Source organism: the organism of the source record quoted next, unplaced genomic scaffold, assembly GCF_019419815.1.
Source record: "Pyrus x bretschneideri cultivar Hongxiangsu unplaced genomic scaffold, Pyrus_bretschneideri_v1 Contig44, whole genome shotgun sequence".
Classification (NCBI taxonomy): Eukaryota; Viridiplantae; Streptophyta; class Magnoliopsida; order Rosales; family Rosaceae; genus Pyrus; species Pyrus x bretschneideri.
Window position 1 is genome coordinate 2,684,566 of NW_025999768.1, and position 19,144 is coordinate 2,703,709.

At 34.5% G+C, this 19,144-nt stretch overlaps 2 protein-coding genes across 2 annotated transcripts; both read left to right on the top strand.

Annotated features, from left to right (window-relative positions):
- Positions 1-7,220: 7,220 nt before the first annotated feature.
- On the top strand, positions 7,221-7,873 carry LOC103953973 (mavicyanin-like). The gene is made up of 2 exons (XM_009365778.1): positions 7,221-7,413; positions 7,566-7,873. Exons 1-2 carry the CDS (start codon positions 7,221-7,223, stop codon positions 7,871-7,873), a joined length of 501 nt encoding a protein of 166 aa, XP_009364053.1.
- Positions 7,874-15,626: 7,753 nt separating this feature from the next.
- Positions 15,627-18,212, top strand: LOC103953926 (blue copper protein). Its single transcript, XM_009365735.3, has 3 exons — positions 15,627-15,925; positions 16,296-16,646; positions 17,620-18,212. The coding sequence occupies exons 1-3, from the start codon at positions 15,745-15,747 to the stop codon at positions 17,988-17,990; spliced, it is 903 nt and encodes a 300-aa protein (XP_009364010.1). The 5' UTR covers positions 15,627-15,744; the 3' UTR covers positions 17,991-18,212.
- Positions 18,213-19,144: the final 932 nt, after the last annotated feature.

Below are 19,144 nucleotides of genomic sequence, written 5' to 3' on the forward strand. Positions count from 1 at the left end.
CCTTTATTTTGGGAAATTTCAGTAGAAGTTTCAACACACTACCACAAAAGGAGACCCGAGCCACGAATGTCATGTCCATGGCTCACCACACATGGTTTTTTTTTTTTTTTGTTTACAAGCCACGAATATTGAAGCGCGTACGTTGAAATTCTTAGTTTTAGCAACAGTATTGATCGTTTACTGACGAAATTCTGATACATTTAAGAGAGTCTTAACGAAACATTTCTGGTCCTATTCACTTTTAACGTTAAAGACATTTTTACTCTAAAAATTTACTCCTGATACTATTCACTTACAACACTTTTTTGTCTTTTTGGTTAAAACTCAAAGTTTTCAAGCCATTTTCATTAGTTTTCATGCTGACTTCACAAGTTGTCAAAGGTTAAGGTTATAAAATTAATGGCTGGTTCACTCTTTGCTGACATGGCTCATTGTCACTGAATATGTGCCATGACAAAGTTTTAAGTTTGATATTTTTGGTTGAACAATACTTAGCTACTCAAAGATGAGTAACAACTCCTACTGACACATCCCGACCGACGGAGGTCAAAGCATGTTGGCCGTCACCATGAGGTGATGTAACCATAAGGGTAAGTGATGTGAAAAAGTGAATAAATTAAAACCAAACTATAACTAATTTAAACTAAACAGTGAAAGAGTGCACAATCGTGGGAAGAACCCACTACAATTATTCAGAGCATAATAGACAGTACGACTACAATAAGGTAGTCAAAGTAGCCAAAGTACACTTATTACATAACAGTGGATAAGTTCATACTTCTAAACAGAGATAATGTCAGAACTGCCGAAGGTTTCTCGAATGCCACAAAGAGTACATCTATCTAGGTCCTGGAAAGGCGAAAAACAAAGTTGAGTGGGTTAGCAAAACAATGTTTGTAAGAAAAACCTTTATTTTCGAATATAGTAACCCCTCGTTGTAACAAGTATAATTTCCTTAAAACATACTATATAAGTATGTAAACAACAATACAACAACAATATAACCAAAAATATGCCAAGTCATGATATGTCAAATGCCACAATAATATAATCATGTGATAATCAAGTATAAACAAGTGCTCATCCATATAAGCTGACACACAATTTCGTACAGATAATTTCTAACACGAATAAGACTGGGTGTAATCAATACGCTCTAGTACTAAGATCACGTGAAGGTTGGTACAGAAGCACGGTCACATACGAGTCACAATTGCCTAATGCAAACTGTGCGACATGATTGGCACCTAACTTGGATCCAAGGCGAGCGAATGGTGCAGATGTGAACATACACGTGAAGGACTGGCCCTGGCCCTAGGGCAAGTACTAACACCGGGGTGTAGCAAGATGAGCATTTACAATTATGTATGAATGTCATGACAGTAATATCCCAACCATGTAGCAGCATTCATCACAATTAATAGCACAATAACGATACTTGGCAATATAACCGTAAAAATGAAGTAAATACGCATTTATGGAAACTATAACTATGTATAGGTATAAAAAAAAAATTGCCAACTAACAAATATGTCGTCGGATCGTAGCCCCCAAGCCTTGCCTGACCTCTCAAGTCCTCGGGATATGTTTCCCCTATATGTGAAATAACTATTTTTAAATTAATTAAAATACATATACGGAAACTTAAATAAAACCTCCATAGTTTGCTCAAACCTAAGGTTTAAATATATGAAATCGATCTACTCGACGTCATGGACCTACACAAACACGTCGGCAGAGCTGACGGAGGCCTAACGACCATTAGGAATATTCCGTTAAATCCTTAATAGAAGTTAACGGTGTTACCTGACACCATTAGAATATTCCGCCAGGGTTGACGGAATCTTTCGTCGTCTTCTCCGGTGGTCCTAACTGGTTGCCGCCTTCTGAACTCGCCAAAATCTGGAAAAACTCGCCGGTTTTTGGGAAATTTTTCAAACCTTTATATCTTCTTCATTTCTCAACCATTTATTACCAAATTTATATGTAAATGAAGCTTATGAAGAATAGAATCGCATTATACCTTTTTGGAGTCCAAAAAATGGATGGAGGTCGCCTGAAAATGGCTTGACAGATCAAACCAAAACCGGGCTCCTCGAGATTCAGTTGTTTCGACGTCAAAGCTTCTTCAAAATTGTCCTAGGAGCCTCGGGGAGTTGTAAGAGAGCTTCCCTGAGTCCTAAAACGCCGTGACTCGGTCGAAAACACGTCGATCTAAAACTCGTCCGATTCGAACCTTCCGAGTTTGTGAGTCAAAACTCATCCGCTTTGAGTTGGGTTGGTATGATTATGTTTGTGGAGTCGAGATGAACACAATGGTGTGATTTTTGGGCTCAATCTACAAACTTTGGTGCTTGTTCATGGCGATTATAGAGAAGGAGAGACTTCGGGAGGGAGAGAGAGAGCTTTTCTCTTTTTGTGATTTGGTGCAGGGAAAGTGGGAAGAGATGTGATTGGTGAAAGTGAAAATGGGAAAGTTTGATTGGTGAGTGACAAAGGAAGGCATGGGTTAGGTTAAAAAGAAATTAGGGATAGGGTTTTTCAGATTTCCTACAGTAGAAGGAATCAGAAAATCTATCCAGCATAGTGTTTCTAACACTGATAATTTAATACACACACGTATACAAATCTATCCATTATCCTTGTACTTTGACGGAGCGTAACTTTAACGTTACAAGTCCGATTCGAGTTTAACACGCGCTCACGCGTTCGTAGTGATGAGTACAATTTAATTACGATAGCGAGAAAAATAATTTAAGAACAAATAAACATGTCCATGTCACTTGCCAACAAGGGCATAAATGTCAATTCACATACTTGGGGAGAAATTACATAGAAAATTAGGGACTGGTCATCACACCTACTCAAAACTCTTAGTGTTTTAATCATAGAGTTTTGTGCTTATGATCAGAACCGTTCATACTATGAATCACTCTGTAACGATCATCTCTGCAAAAAAATAAGTTAAAACTAAGGTCATTTAGTCAATCTATTGTAGCAAATACATAGACGGTTCCTAATACTTTTACCAATATTGTTCATTTGTTTCTAAACAGTTTGATGACTAAAGAACCTTAGTTTTAATTGATGTTTTGCAGAGACGATCTTTATAGAGTGATTTATAATATGAACAGTTTTGATTATAAACATAAAGTTCTATAAATTGACAACGAACAATTTAGAGAAATTTTGAGTATGAGTTCTTACTCATCTTTAAGTAGCCAAGTATTGTTCTTTTTAGTTTCCAAGATGGGACCACTAAAAATTAACAACTTAAAATATAAAATACTCTGTATATATAAAACGATACATGGTATACCACCTGTGCTTCGGATGCAAAGAAAAAATTCTCTTGTACAACGAGTTTTGGTATGTACCTAGTGGCTTATGCCTTTAGCCGTTAGAAATACTTATGATTGCCCTAATTTGTCAATATTGTAAAATGTTTAGAAAAGTGATAATTTAAATCATTCTAAATTTTGAGAAGTGAAATTTGAACTTAGGTGCTCTAACCACTTGGTTTAACGCACAAATGCAGCAAAAAGAAAGAGAAAAGGATAATATGCTTATTTACATACTAGCAATAATTGTTTATATTTAATTACAACTACAAAAGTCTGTTATAAGAATTTTACTTATATCAATAGTCTCCACTCTCCAACTAACTTACTTTGGCTAGCAGCAGGTATATCTATATTATTTATCATTCAAATTTGGGAATTGTTATTAGTATTGAAAAAATCTCATTCTACACTCCTTGGAAATGTATTTTTCTTTCTAATTATAGAAAATTTGGAATGCACATGAGATTTTTAGAGTACGAATAACAATTCACTAAAAATTTTCAGTATATACTTTGGCATAATAAATATCGAAGTTCACCTACCCGTAGATCATAACGTGCCAATTAAACTTCACCAATACAGAGATTGGATTTGCCGGACGATGTCACCCAACCACACAATGGCATGCATATATGAGAGAATATTTATAGATCCGGCCCCTTCTGAACGACCAATTGGCCGGCCGGCCGTCTTCCAGAGGTTTAAGATCGTTTCCCTTATAAATCCGAAATATCATAACTTCCATACAATTGCTAGAACACAAAGACAGAGAACTTGAAAGATGATTAAAATTACTATGAATGATATGCTTCTTGTTGTAGCAATGGCAGCAATTTTTTTTACTTAGAGCAGAAGGTAGAGAATTTTTAGTTGGAGACGAGTGGGGTTGGACCATTCCTCCGGGTGGCGCTGCCGATTATACTTCATGGGCAGCCAAGTACAGCTTTGTAACTGGCGATGTTATAGGTAAACTTATCTATATCTTCCAGTTTAGATCTTTCTTTCTTTTTTTTTTTTTTTTTTTTTTTTTTACAAAATTGGCCGAAATGATCATTTTTCAAATCTCAATTGCTTAGTTTTTCAATATGTCGTTAATATTACGTCATCAATCTTTGATTGTTATGTTGTGGATATTTAATAGTACTACGGTCTAGTAGTATTTCTCTTCACTTATAAGTGAGAGGTCTTAGGTTCGATTCTCGCTAAAGGCGAATTTGAATCACATTATTGTTAGCTCATTGTGAGACTAAGCCTACCCCCTCCCCCCTTAGAATAGATAATATCGTTTGTTAAAAAAAAGTTGCAAAAAAATATTTAATTTTGATTAGTTCAACAATTGAGAATTGGATTCTGATCATTTTAGCTATTTCTCTTCTTTTATTCCGTTGAAAATATATTCACTGAAATTTGGTTAAATTTTGTGATGATGACGATGACATGGTGCGTTCTTTGGGCAGTGTTTGATTTCGCAGTAGGAGAACAGAACGTAGTATTGGTAACAAAGCAGAATTTCCACAAATGCAACACTAAAGATCCCTTATTTCTAAGGAAGGATCCAGTTAAAATCAAATTTGGTGGAAGTAGTACATATTATTTCACCTCCAGCTTGCCCAGGCATTGCAAGAAAGGGCAAAAGGTAGCGGTTCGTGTCCGTGACTCTTCAACCATGTCGTCCACCTCTTCTACTAGTCCAAGTCCAAGTGTTACGGAAGCTCCTCAGGCCCTGCCGCTCGAATTTCTGCCTGTCTAATTAGATGGGGAAAAGAAATTAAATTGTCTGTAACAATAAAGTCCTTGTATTTCCTTGTTGTTAGCCAAACAAGTATATTTCCTAATTTGCTTTTTGTACCAATTCTATATTATAATTATGGTTACGCCCAAATCTTGGTGATTTTTCTTGGGTTCTATGCAATGCACACAAAACTCTTTATCGTTCTTGCTCCTCTTTCAAATTTCCACCAAACCAAACACAAATATTCTCCATAAAGCAGGGAAGTATTAAGGAGAACTATCAATATCGTTTTAAACCCAACTTTTTTTTGCCTAAAACTACACTTACAAATCTAATTTAATTTGTAAATTTATCTTCATACCCATTTAAGCCAAATACATGGCATGTTGGCAATCCGTCACGCGGGAAAGTAAGAGGAAAACATAGAGAGAACTCAGAGAAGGATGAGTAGTTGGCAATGCATCATGCTGGTTAAGGTGCTTGGTTGATGGGAAAGTGAGAGGAAAATATAGAGAGAAGGATGAGCGCAGTTGGATGAGCGGGAAGAAAGGGGTGACGTCAGAGACGGAAGCTGCCATACAGTCGATAGGGTTGGGATACGATTTTGACGATGTACTTGAAGCCCAAGTACTGTAAGAGACAGCAGCAGCAGTCAAGAATAAACAGTCGGTATATATATGCAATGATCACCATCACTCACCTTCGAACCCAGGAACCAAATGGAATCAGGCTTCCGCACTAACCCACGAGGCTAGGAAGAAGGCCTGTAACGGGTTAGGAAGCAAATAGGCTAGGAAGAAGGCGTGTAATGGGTTAGGAAGCAAAGAGTGTTGGGACAAAAGTGCACATATTTGAGGGACATAGTTTTCAAAGGGGGAAGAAGCTCTTGTTGTTACTTGCTTCTCCTGATGCAGCTCCTCGTGAAGTTTGATGGAGTTTTAGTGGAGTTTCATAGACTTTATACACTATAAAATCCTTCTAAATCCATCAAATTAAATCCTTAATTTTTTAAAAATACTTTAAAATTAATTCCTAATTGAATACACATAGAGTTTTATGGACTACTTTAAAATTTTGATTAAATACATCAAGATTTTTATGGAGTTTTATGAACTTCTTTAAAATTTTGATTTACCAATGGACTTCCGTGGATTTATTTAAAATCTTGATTGAATATCCTTGAATTAGTAAACTCTTTTAAAATCTTTTAAACTCCTAACTGGATACAAAAAGGCAAGAAACTGAAATGAACGTAATTGACATTTTACAAATTGAATTTAGTTGTTTTGTGATCCAATGCTTAAAAATAAATTAAACTCATGATGTTCGTCACATGTATTAGTCTCAAGTACTTCATCTAGAAAGTCAGTTATTTGTTTAAGAACTAATGCACAAACTTTCTACTTCATCAGGAAAGAATGATTGATCCTGCGACCATAAGGAAACCGAAATACCTCTAAACTTGAAAAGATAACTAAAATCTTACGGTCTTACCTCTTTAAAGAATAAAATAATTATTGGTCCTCGACGCTTCTAAATAGTTATGGTAGGTACATAGCCAGATGCGTAATATTACATATTGTTGAAAGTATAAATGTCATACCGAAAAGAGCACTCTTTTGAAATTGAAACTTTTGTTGTATTGTATTGCATTATCATTATAGCATTCGAGACAAGAATCCAACCAGAAATTTAAAGGTTAAGTAATGCTATATAAAACCAAACTTATATCACATTGCTGTTACAATTACTCGTAACCGTTCGTTTTTAGGGTTACAAGGCCTGCAGGTTTGTCATATAATTATTAAAATGAAAAAGAAAAAAAAAAGCCTATTAAAATCGTACTGTTTGTGTTTAGGAATTATCATCTAAAAATTCTTTTACATAATCGACACATATAGTTAACATCGACCTATCATTACATGAATAATTTATCAATTAATAATCTAGCTGCTCCACACACAGCTAGCAATTGCCGGATGTCACAGCTGATTTATACAATTGATGAAACAACTTATAATATTTGGCTGGTCTATTTCATCCGCATCCTAAAATTCAAGAACTCTCAGCTCTATAAATTCAGACACCATTAAGTTGTTGTAAGGTCAAGAACAATACACAAGGACAACAATATTATAGAAAAGATGGCTAGAACCATGAACATGAACAATGTGATGGTCCTTGCTATAGCAATCGTAGCAATATCCGTAGTGCTACCTACAACAGAAGCTGCATTGTATTCCGTCGGCGACGAGTTGGGTTGGACTATTCCTCCCCAAGCTGGCTATTATGCTGCCTGGGCTTCCAAGCATAGCTTCTTCGTTAACGATATTCTAGGTGAACTAGTTAATTACCTCTTGGATTTTATACTTCTGAATTTCTTTTTCTTTCTTTTGAATTAATTTGGATGATCTAGCTGCATGGATCATGATTATACTAAAACAAAATAGAATTAGACTAATTATACATATTGTTGTTTGTACATGCAGTATTTAACTTCACTGAAGGAGAAGAAGACTTGGCTATGGTAACCAAGGAAGATTTTGATGCGTGTAACACCTCGAATCCCTTGTTTTATTTCGATGAACCATCAACGCTTAAATTTCTCGCAAGCGACACGTTTTATTTCACGAGCACCTTTGACGGGCACTGCCCCAGAGGGCAAAAGGTAGCTATTTACATTGCTCCGTCTTCAGCCACTCCCCCATGCCCAAGTCCAACTGCTGCTGTTCAGGCTCATGCGACAATCCCCATCAAATTTGTGTCTATGAAGGTCAAGCAAGGCAAAAGATCATGATTTCAATAACCATCCATGAGGTCTTGAAGAGTCATTAACTGTGTACTTGGCTCGTATCGGCTACGATCGAGAACCCCTAATAAAGTTATGATTATGTTTATGTACCCACTCTTTGATAATTTTTCACATGGATAATAAATTTTAGTTTATGCAACGTAGCCACTACTAATATTTGGCTCAAAGATTTCTAGTTTAATTTCTTCCTCTCTTGCATTTGCAGTTTTTACGATAGTAAAAGGAATTCATCAACAAATTAGACGATCAAATTTTAGATCACAGAAGTGTATCACAAATTATGTGGCAAGGGTGCGAAGTCTACTTATTGCATAACGCTAATACTATTTTTTAAAAAAACCACTAAATAACTATTATTTAATCCAACACTTATATGATTTTGGATTTTGGTGATTTTTTGGTAAATATGATTTTTTTAGAGAATATCTAAAAAATGGACGGTTCTATTCCTGGAAAAAAAAAAAAAAAAACATTGTGGAGTTGGACCTACAAGGGATCTCTCAAATAAGCTTATTTTTATGTGGACACCTTGTACGACCCATTCCATAATGTTTTCAACAATCCAAATGCCTATCTTTTAATACATCATTCATAAATCATTCTTGCAAAAATCTACATAAATCCAAAGTTGTGTAGACATCCCACAACAGATTTATAGTGACGAAAATAAACAAAGGAATTTTTCTAACATTGCCCCTTTGTCATGAGCAAAGCTGGTGGCCAATGATCTACTGCATTGTTCTATTTGAAGCGACATATTATAGGCCTGATTCCGATGCCAGAGCCCAAATCTACAATCCTTGGACCTTGACACCGGCTTTATGCTTCTCAACATGCTCTTCAATATGCTTAGACATCTGTTCCATTTAAATTTAAATTATTTAGTTTTATATTTTATGTCATTGTTTTTCTAGTGTTTGAAATATAATTATAAGAGATTTTGCACCAAAAATATATTTTGTAGAATATATAATATGGTGTTATGGGAAGGTGGGATCGCTGCTGATCGATATCGTTTCACGAATCCTAGGATGCTATAGTCGGTAGCGTGCTATCGATCTTCAGTTGGAGAAATTTTTTATTGTGACTGGAATATAGATAGTATACCACACGTGTTTTTATATAAGTGATGGAAAATTTTAATTTTTAAATTATTAACTTTTCAGCACACATATTCCACCATTTGTATAATAACACGTGATATACCACCTTTTGTGCCGATCACACTGAAAAATCTCTCCTTCAGTTGAAGCTGTCACACCCTAAATTGATTTAAGACGTGATTTAAAGGATAAATTAAATTTAACTAATAATAGGTGCTAGTATTGAACGGAAACACTTCATTAAACAAAATATAATTTACTTAGTTCATTACAAGGAAAGGAAATAACAACATTCTCTCAACTTGTTTTCTACAACAAAACTCCAAAACTATCTACAAGAAACTTTCTTTTTTTTTTCAAGTCAGACACAAGATTCTGTCTCACCTCCTGTAACAAAATTATTAAGGGGTAATCTAAAAATTCAATAGGGCCAAAGTCCTATGTGATTAATATTTATATATAATATTTTATGAGTAGTATATAATGCAAGAATGTACTTTAATTCCACCTAACCTGTTAATCTATATATTAAAACAAACAAACATGCATGTCTCATACCATACATTTTACCACTGTAGTCTCAAATTTTTTAGTATATAATATAACCTCTGCAAAACCTCCAAATTCATAAACACCCTTGCTCTTTAATTCATTGATCTTTGGCCCAGATCACCCAAATCAACAAATTTATCCAGTTGATATCCTATTCTAATGTACACACCAAACTCGCCTGGAACTGATTTCACAATCAATAAATTCAACTATACAAAAACTAATTTTCACATATTTCTATAACCCAAATATAACTCCTTTACTTCTTGACAAATGATAACAATCATGCTAACATAAAATTTAACACGTGTAAGATATCATATTTAAGCCAGCAGCTTAGGATTTTAGTGTCATTCCGTCTATGGTTGGTAAAGAACGAAACTTCTACTCTTTCTTGTTTGCCTTCAATTGATGAAATTAGAAATGTTGTTTTTTCAAATTTTCATGGAACCTTCAAGTGCTCCGAGACCTGATGGTTTCCCTTGTTTTTTTTCTATTAGTCAATGTTGGGATATTGTTAATTAGAGTGGATACTATTGCTTGTGTACAAGATTTCTTAAATAATTTTTTTTTTTCTTTTTACTTTTTAGGCAGAACTCAGGTTTGAAATTGGAATGAGTAACTTGATTCACCAGGAAGGTGGCCTTAATCTTCATGATTTAGCTATTTTGAACTCGATGGCTTTGCTCAATATTGGTTGTGATGCTTTACAATATTCTTCTTTGTGGGGTTCCTTGCCAGTAAGCATTTTCTTCTTGCGCCTTGCAAAAAAACAAGATGTCTATTTGTGGTCATTTATGTGGCATGGTTTGAAGTGTGTTTTTCCTATTTTGAATAGCAATAGTCATTGGTTTATTGGAGATGAAGGTTAGTTTCTTTTTGATGTGGTAAAGGGTTGGGTGAGCCGATTATTTGCCCTTCATTATCTCTACTCATTTCTCCTGTAGCTTTTTCTCGGGTTTCAAATGTTATTCAAGCTCAGAGTTGGTCTTTGCTGGATTATATGGATTTATTCCCGCCTATGGGTAATGATTTTCATCGAATGACTATTCATCTATTGTATTTTCATGTAAATAGGGGCAAGAAAGTTCTACAGGAAAAATGGCAGTTCAATTCGATATTGTTTAATAGGGAGTTAGAATACAGGTGTAGGCTAAGTAAATTAATGGACAATCCAGGGTTGAGCCCTAGGATTTGATGGAGGACTTAAAAAGCCACCTAAGACGCTTTACGCCCAATCATTATGGATAACTCTTGCATCCTCTGTATTACCGCAACTCGCCTAAATCATCACTTGTCAGGACTAGTCAGATTGAGTTCCTTGGCTTGGACAGGACATTTAGTTCATGTCGCTAATCCCATACTGAAAATTTCGCATCATCCTTTGCCTTGACAACAACTGATGACAAATTCATTTAGGAGTCATCACCTTCTAGGAAATTTTCCTTTTCTTCTAGTTGTGATCTAATTCGAATAAGACATAGTAGCTGTGCTAGGACACAAATTATTTGGTGGTATTCATTCTGCTTTGTCTATCTATTTTGGATTGTCGTCTTGTTCATGATAAACTTCCCACCGAGGTTACATACAACGACATGATATTTCTTTGGCTTTTATTTATTGCCTTTGTCATGTTTTTGAGGAATCTACTACTCATCTTTTTTTAAGCCGTCAATTTTCTTAGCAACTTGGAAGTGGTTAGCATGCCAATTTTGTAAATCTTTATCTTTTTTAGATTCTTTGGCTATTTTTGGGATGCTTTTATGTGTAAGCTCTTTTCTTGTCAGTTGCACAATCTTTGAGTCTTTGCGGTCTTTCTACGATTTCGGCTATTTGGAAAGCTTTATTTTTCAGGGATGTTCAATCTTTTTCCATCATCTTTGCATGTCTATCATTTCTGGTCGCATCCATAGTAGGATTACTCCCGGTGTTTAGATACTTGTGTCATTTCTTCTCTAGATTCGGCATATTCCTCACAAGGTCCCTAGTATTCATCTCGTGCTATGGTCCCCTCCTTGATATCCTTGGATAAACATATGGATGGTTTGTCTAAAAGAAATCGTAATATTAGCCATCACAATTCTCTCTTCATAGAACTTTATGCAATAATTATTGGTGTAGAATTTGCTTATCATAGGGGTTGGGGTTGTCTTTGGTTAGAAAGTGACTATTCTAATGTTATTTTCGTGTTTCCATTCGAATGATTTTGTTCCTCCTTTGCTTCTTCGTACATAATGATTTACTTGTTTAGCCCACATTCACGAAATGACTTTTGTTGTTCTCACATCTTTCAAGAGGAGAATATTGTTACAGATAGCTTTGCTAACATAGGCTTGTATTCTCCTAAACTGCTTGAAATGTTTCATCCAAATCTAGTTCATTGGCAGAGGTTGCATGCATGAGCGAAGTACCTATTTTAAATTAGGGTGTGACAGAAGCAGTCACTGGTAGTTTTCTACGGAAAGAGATCCTCTCCGGATCTCTTCCTCTAAAGCTCAGGGATCAAGTGATCCGGATCTTTGAAATTCGATCCAACGGTTAAAAATAGAGAAGTTAGTAAAAACTATTAAAAGCTATAATAATTTTTTATTATTAGATAAAATTTCAAATGATCGAATCACTTGATTCCTGAATTTTGGAGGAAGAGATCCGGAGAGGATCTCTTTCCGTTTTCTACCAATACTCTTATGCACCAATTCTATCCTTGTCATTGACTAATTGGTGATCAATAATATTAAACTTGTTGTCGCATCATGATGGGTGCATTATTTGACACCTAACAAATGAAGTCAATATTACAGACTATTTAAACGAGGGTAGTTTCATATACATATTTCTTGAGCCCTAGAAGCCGCCTTGTTGGAAAACTTTGGCAAATCATTAAATTAAAGGAATTTTAACGGAAAGTTTTTGGTACTGTTCATTTTAATGAAAAATCATATTTTTACATTAAAAATCAATCATGATACTATTCACTTTATCTTTTATTTTGTTTTTATCGTTAAAACTCAAAATTTTCAAGTTATTTTCATTAGTTTTCCTTTAAATTAAAGAGGTGTTCGGTAGGAAGGTTCTGAAGCGTAACATGCCCTGCTCATCTACTGCTCATGAAATGCACATGAGGTTCATAAAATATATGCTCTTCTAGAAGTCTTGTTGTCACGTTCTAAGAAATACGTACTGAATTATTTCCACGTATAGTGTCCTTAAAATGAAAACTTGGAACACAACATTTTAATCGATACATTGGTCTTATGTTTCTTCAATTCATTTTGTGGAAGTGTGCTTAAGTTGATGTTTTCATTGTAAAATTAATAGATAATATAGGGTGCAGCTCAATTTTTTATAAAGATGTGCAAGGTATATGAATTCTCTAGTGTGAGATTTGCACTCTCAATAATTTGTTCACATGTATGGATCATATGGTCATTTAAGCTTAGAACGTTAACAACATATTTAATGTCATGGGAGCACGTTGGTAACGTGACTCTGATATCATGAAAAAAATTAAGATTGTATCATAAAACTAATTATTAATAATATGAAAAGTAGTCAAATTCTTTAAAAACACGTGTAAGGTCCCTTTATACCCCGATGCAGAATTTCAACTTTCTTCACATTCGTCTAATATTAATGTACATAATAAAAAAATGAATGGAACTGAGCTAGTAAAGCCTTGCAACCGAAGGTTGATTTGGCCAGTTCCTCTAGACTCCACAGCATGTGATGTTGTATATAATTTTCTTATTAAGCTGACAAGTATTTGATAACGACCCATTTGCAAAGATATCTTAATTTGGGTTTAATAATGACTCCTGTTTTCTGCGTCGACTTTCACCTACTCAAGTTTGTCTTTGTGTATCTGGTAGGAAATTACAATATTGAAATTAAGACGATGGTTCCATGTATCTTGACTCTCTTAGGTTTACTATTCATCCCAATGTTTTTGTTTATTTAAACACAACCAACCCACACACACACAATAAGGTAGCAAACTTTGAATTTCTTATGATTTATTTATCAATATATTGATATATTATTTCAATGCGGAAATTATTATTTCCTTCATAGATGTAACCGAGATGGTGTACATGTGTTTGTTAGAATGGTCATCATGCAATTTGGATATTTATCGACAATCGATGATATATATATATATATATATATATATATTCAAATATGATAATAAACAAATAAATGACAACACTGTATGTTGAATAAAAAAGACATATTTAAACAAATGAAGTGAAGTTCGAGGCTTGCATACCGCAAGATCCTTAAAACATAAATTTGCCCTTACTCTATGCTTGTACTTCTGTAGGCATCTGCTTCATCAAAATTCAACGATCTAAACTAGGATTCCAGCACCGGAAAAATTAGTTTTTGACAAATATCTTTGTGGTTCTCTCAGCGAGAAGGTTTGGGTATTTCAGAAGAAAGGATTTGTTTTTTTCTGTGCTCTAAATGCAATGCAAATAGATGTAGATACAATGTACATATACATGTTCACAACAGGTATGAACCTATGGTATGTGTCGTCTGGTAGGCATCTTCTCATAAGGGGTGTGTACTGCTATGATATTCTTTCGTCATCTCAGATTTCATTCAAAATGATGAGTTTGTTGGTTTAAAAATTAATTAATTAATTAAATCCAAAATTAATAAAATAATTGTTATTGAGTTTAATTATTAGAGTCCAAGTGCCCTTAATAACCCAAGCTTTATGCTCTCCATGATTCATCTCTCTAATTGTAAGATGGGCCTGATGTTATAAGGTGTGTGAAACTTTTCAAATTAACTAATGTGAGACAAATAAGATAGAAGGAAATTTCCTCTCCGAACTCCACAGCAGTAATATGGGACTAATATGATCTTCATCGTGGAAAGAATAATATGCAACGGTCATGCTCATGAACAAAACAGAAATTTTAGTTTAGATCAATAAATATTTCATATTCGTATATGTATCATTTCTTTTTTTTACGATACATCAATTAATTTAATTATTTTCTTCAAGTAAGACAAATAAAACCAATTTTCCTTTTCAATTAAGGAGATCTCTCAAAAGTGGAACTCTCTATAGATTATTTGCCACCTCATATTTTGGACACAATGTTTAATGTTGGCACGAAAATTAACGTTAAACTGCAAGGTGATAGAGAGTCCATAGAGAGTACCTCTTTCGAGAGAGTCCCCTTGAGAGGATGTGAAGGTAAGAGAGGTCCCTTGTGAGGATGTGAAGGTAAAATAATCTCACATCGGTAAAGGGGAAAACCTTGAGTAGCCCAACCTCTTATAAGCAATTGCAAGGTTTTTCTTTTACATATATGGGAATCTTTTACCTTTATATCCTCACACCCCTTACCCCTTCTCAAAATTATTTGAGACCTAAAACAAATTGCCCCTTGAATTACATAAAGTTAGTAGCGGCATCAAATTTCTGTTATCATTAAAGCTAAGACAATCTCCATAGTGTCATGGCAAAAATGATGATATCCTTATAAATTTGGTCACATAGAATCGGGGTAGAGCAATCTCCAGGCAAGAACTAGATAATGAAAAGTTCAGAAAGTCTGACTTTTTTATCCTAGCTGGGTTTTAAAACTATATCAAATTATATGCAGGGAAAATAAAGAGGTCTTTTAGAAGATAACTATCTAGATCAAATGGTCAAAAACGCGTTAATTAGGCTGAAGATCGTGGATCATTTCAAGCTCGTTTCTCTTGGCTGCATTATAAAATCAAAAGGATTGCATAGTAGGGTCTTTTGTACAAATAAATTTATAAAAAATCATGAGTAATAAGATTTCATTTATTAATTAACAAGTTAATTAGTGTTTTATCCTACCATCCCATCTGTATTTGTTTATGCAAAATTAACAAATACAAATGGAGTATACTATTGGTTTGTGTTCTTTTCTTTCAAGACAAGTAGCAAATAATCTCACTAAAAGATATAACTAAGGGCATGCAAATACGCCGGCATTTAATTACATCAAACTGGGTCCACGTCAATTGTAAATTGGTCATTAGGTTCTAGACCTCCTTGAATAATTAGTATCAGTATAAAACTGGGGAAACAATCTTGTTATCATTTGTCAAAGTATCAGCAAAGCTTCTCCACAACTTCTTCCTTCTAACCTCTATAAAAGATAAGAGAAAAACAAGGAAAAAAGCAGTTACAAAATACAAAGACACAATATGGGAAAAGAACTCTCCATAGCCATTCTAGCCATAGCAGTGGTTGGTCTGCTTCACTCCACAGCAGCAATGGAAACCCATGTGGTTGGAGACAAAATCGGGTGGGTGGTTCCTCCCGGCGGTCAATACGCTTATGCAAGCTGGGCCGCCGTGCACCATTTCGCCGTTGGTGACCTTCTCGGTACGTTACATATATACTCAAGTTTCATTATGTTTAGCAATTTTAAGCTAAAATGAATGGAAGTGCTTTTAGATTCAGCACTTTCAGATCACAAAAAACTATTCTTACAACAGTTGGCAGAAATTGTTGAAAATGTTTATGGGTTAAGAAAAGTATTTGAAGTGCTTCTTAACGAAACACATAGCAATCATTTCTTCGAAAAACATATGACTTGTTTTCTGGAGGAAAAAAGACACTTGCATGTATTTTCTTAAAAATATTTGAATCTTTGATATGCTTCTAACAGAAGCACTCGCTTCTGAGTATAAATACGTTTTAAAAAAGAATTTCCAAGTAGGCATGTGTTGAATTTATGTTGTTCATTTTTCAGTGTTCAACTTTACAAACGGTGACCAAGATGTAGCGAGGGTCACAAAGGAAGCTTTCGACAACTGCAATTCGACAGACCCCATAACCCTTGAAACAACCAGTCCGGCCAACTTCACTTTGAACACCACTGGAGAGTACTATTTCATTGGCACCAAGGACAAGCACTGTGAGTTGGGACAAAAGCTGGCCATCAACGTGACCGCCGAACATGGATCACCTGCTCCAAGCCCTGCACCCAGAGGACCAGTGACTTACGTCGTCGGTGATCAATTGGGTTGGCTTGTACCAGGCGATGAACAGGCTTATGCTGCTTGGGCCTATTTCAAGACTTTCATTGTCGGAGACACTCTAGGTAATTATACACTCGGATATCCTCTTTGCATGACGCACGTAAAGCATCAACATGGTAATATTTATAGAAAATTAGATTTTAATCCCTAAATAAGATAAAGTTTAGAAAAATGTCTTATACAAGATTAAAAATTAATTTTAGTCCCTTGACTCTATTTAATGCCAGCATATGTATTCAATGTTTCTTTTTTTATTTATAATTTTATATATTTAAATTTTATGAAAATATTATAAATTTTAATTCTCATTATGGTAGGCATTTTATATAAGAAAATATTTTCGTAAAGATTTTTCGGTACACTTATGTTTTTGCATATTTTCTTATCTGCCACTAATTCATAAAAATATATTTAGGTACGAACATTTCGGTACAATGGGTTAGCATAATATGTTTAGGTACGGACATTTCGGTACGCTAGTTTAGTATAATATATTTAGGTACCAACATTTCGGTACACTAGTTTAGTGTCATATAGTTAGGTACAGAATTTTGGTACACTTATGTTTTTACATATTTTCTTATATGTCACTAATTCACTCTAATATATTTAGGTACGGGCATTTCAGTACACTAATTTAGTAAAATATATTATGATATGGATGTTTAGGTACACTAATTGGAGAAAGTTAAATAAAATTGTATAATAATAAATTTAAAATTTAATGTAATATCATTAAATAAGTTATCTATTAAATATAAAAACTTTGACAAAAAAAAATTCTATTAAATATAAAAACAAAAATATAATATGAAATTAAATTAAGTACACATTAAAGGTCTAAAATCAATAATCAATCTAACACCAGGTTTTTTTTAATTTTAATCTTCTTGAAGGATTAAAATTCAAAAACCCCTAATATTTATCGTGTATAGACATCTGTTCATAGCCAGACTAATTAAAAGCCGATCAAATTCTGTTTCTTACATGTAATTATTAATTCTTTGACAATGTTTTACTTTCTTGCTTTTGTAGTTTTCCACTTTGTCAATGGAACACAAGACGATGTGGCTTTGGTGACCAAGCCAGCTTATGAAAACTGCACCACCAACAGCACTATCGCCGTTTACACAAATAGTCCAGTGAATATCCTTCTCAACACCAGCGGTGAGCATTTCTTCATATCCACCTACGATCGCCACTGCCTATTGGGCCAAAAGCTAGCCATTAACGTAACATCAAGGACAGCCCAACCACCATCGGGTTCCATAGCACCTTCCTCGCCTACTAGTCACGGCACCAGTGGACCAGGAGCTGCTCATGCTCCATTCAGCTCAGCCCCGTCCAGGATTGGCAGCGGCTACTTCACCTTCTTGTTCATTGCCGTGGCAGCTTTCTTCTATTGATCATTAGTCACTAGCTAGCCATGGCTAGCTCATGTTGATATTTGTAATTCCTTTGAATATGTTCCATACAATTGCAGTACATGCTGTGAGGCTGTATTGATTTTATTTGATTATATTTTATGATTTTGCTTTTGTATTCACCTTTGGCCTTCGTAATAATCCTGGTTGTATGTACGTTCCTTTACTCTAGTTATATACAAACAAACTGCTGCCAATTGCTTATTTTTGTCCACTTGCCCCCTTTTTTTATATATAAAACGATATTCTTATACCCTAAATCACATAATGGACAACCATAATAAGTATAAAATTCAACATGAATACCATACGTCATCGTCATATACATATAAATGAAATATCATCACTAAATTTTTCACTTACAAATATGAAAAAAATTATCACTGATCCACAATGTTATATTTAGGGTAGTGCTATTCACACACCCTTTTTACCTTCCACATACATTTGTTATTTTTTTCCATTGATATTCTTAAATTCATTTAATCCAACGGCTGAATATTGAAAAATGTGTGTGAGAAGTAAAAATAGATATGTAGATAGCACTACCTATATTTATATATCATAAAACTCCAAATTGGATTACAGAAATAGGAAAAGGATCCTCGCTGAATCGTTTTCCTAGGGATCCTAAGGATCCCACGATCGTAATCGTTCATCGTACATCGTGCGGTCAGTTTTCGTTAGGTAATATTTATATTTAATTTTAAATTTTAAATTTTGAAATGATTTATGATCGCATGATGTATGATGTATGATGAACGATCACGATCACAAAATCTCTAAGATTCCTAAAAAAAAGATCCGGCAATGATCCTTTTCCAGGAGAAATAAACTTTGCTCCAGGCAACAGTTAGTCACTTGGAAAGTTCTTGGAAACAAACGATGGAGTTGGGTTAATCAAAATTATATAAAACAAATAAATAAACCATGGAGTTTGGTAGTTGGAGCAAAGTCTCCTTGCTTAAACTAATCAATTGCAATGAATATAATTCCAACACAGGATAATACTTGGGTACTCACTAGAAAGTACTTAACTTACTGATCATCTAAGGATCACTAAATTTAAAACACCTATCAAATAAAACTCTCCCCAAATTCCCACTATCTTTCTAACCAAACACACCATTTTTCTC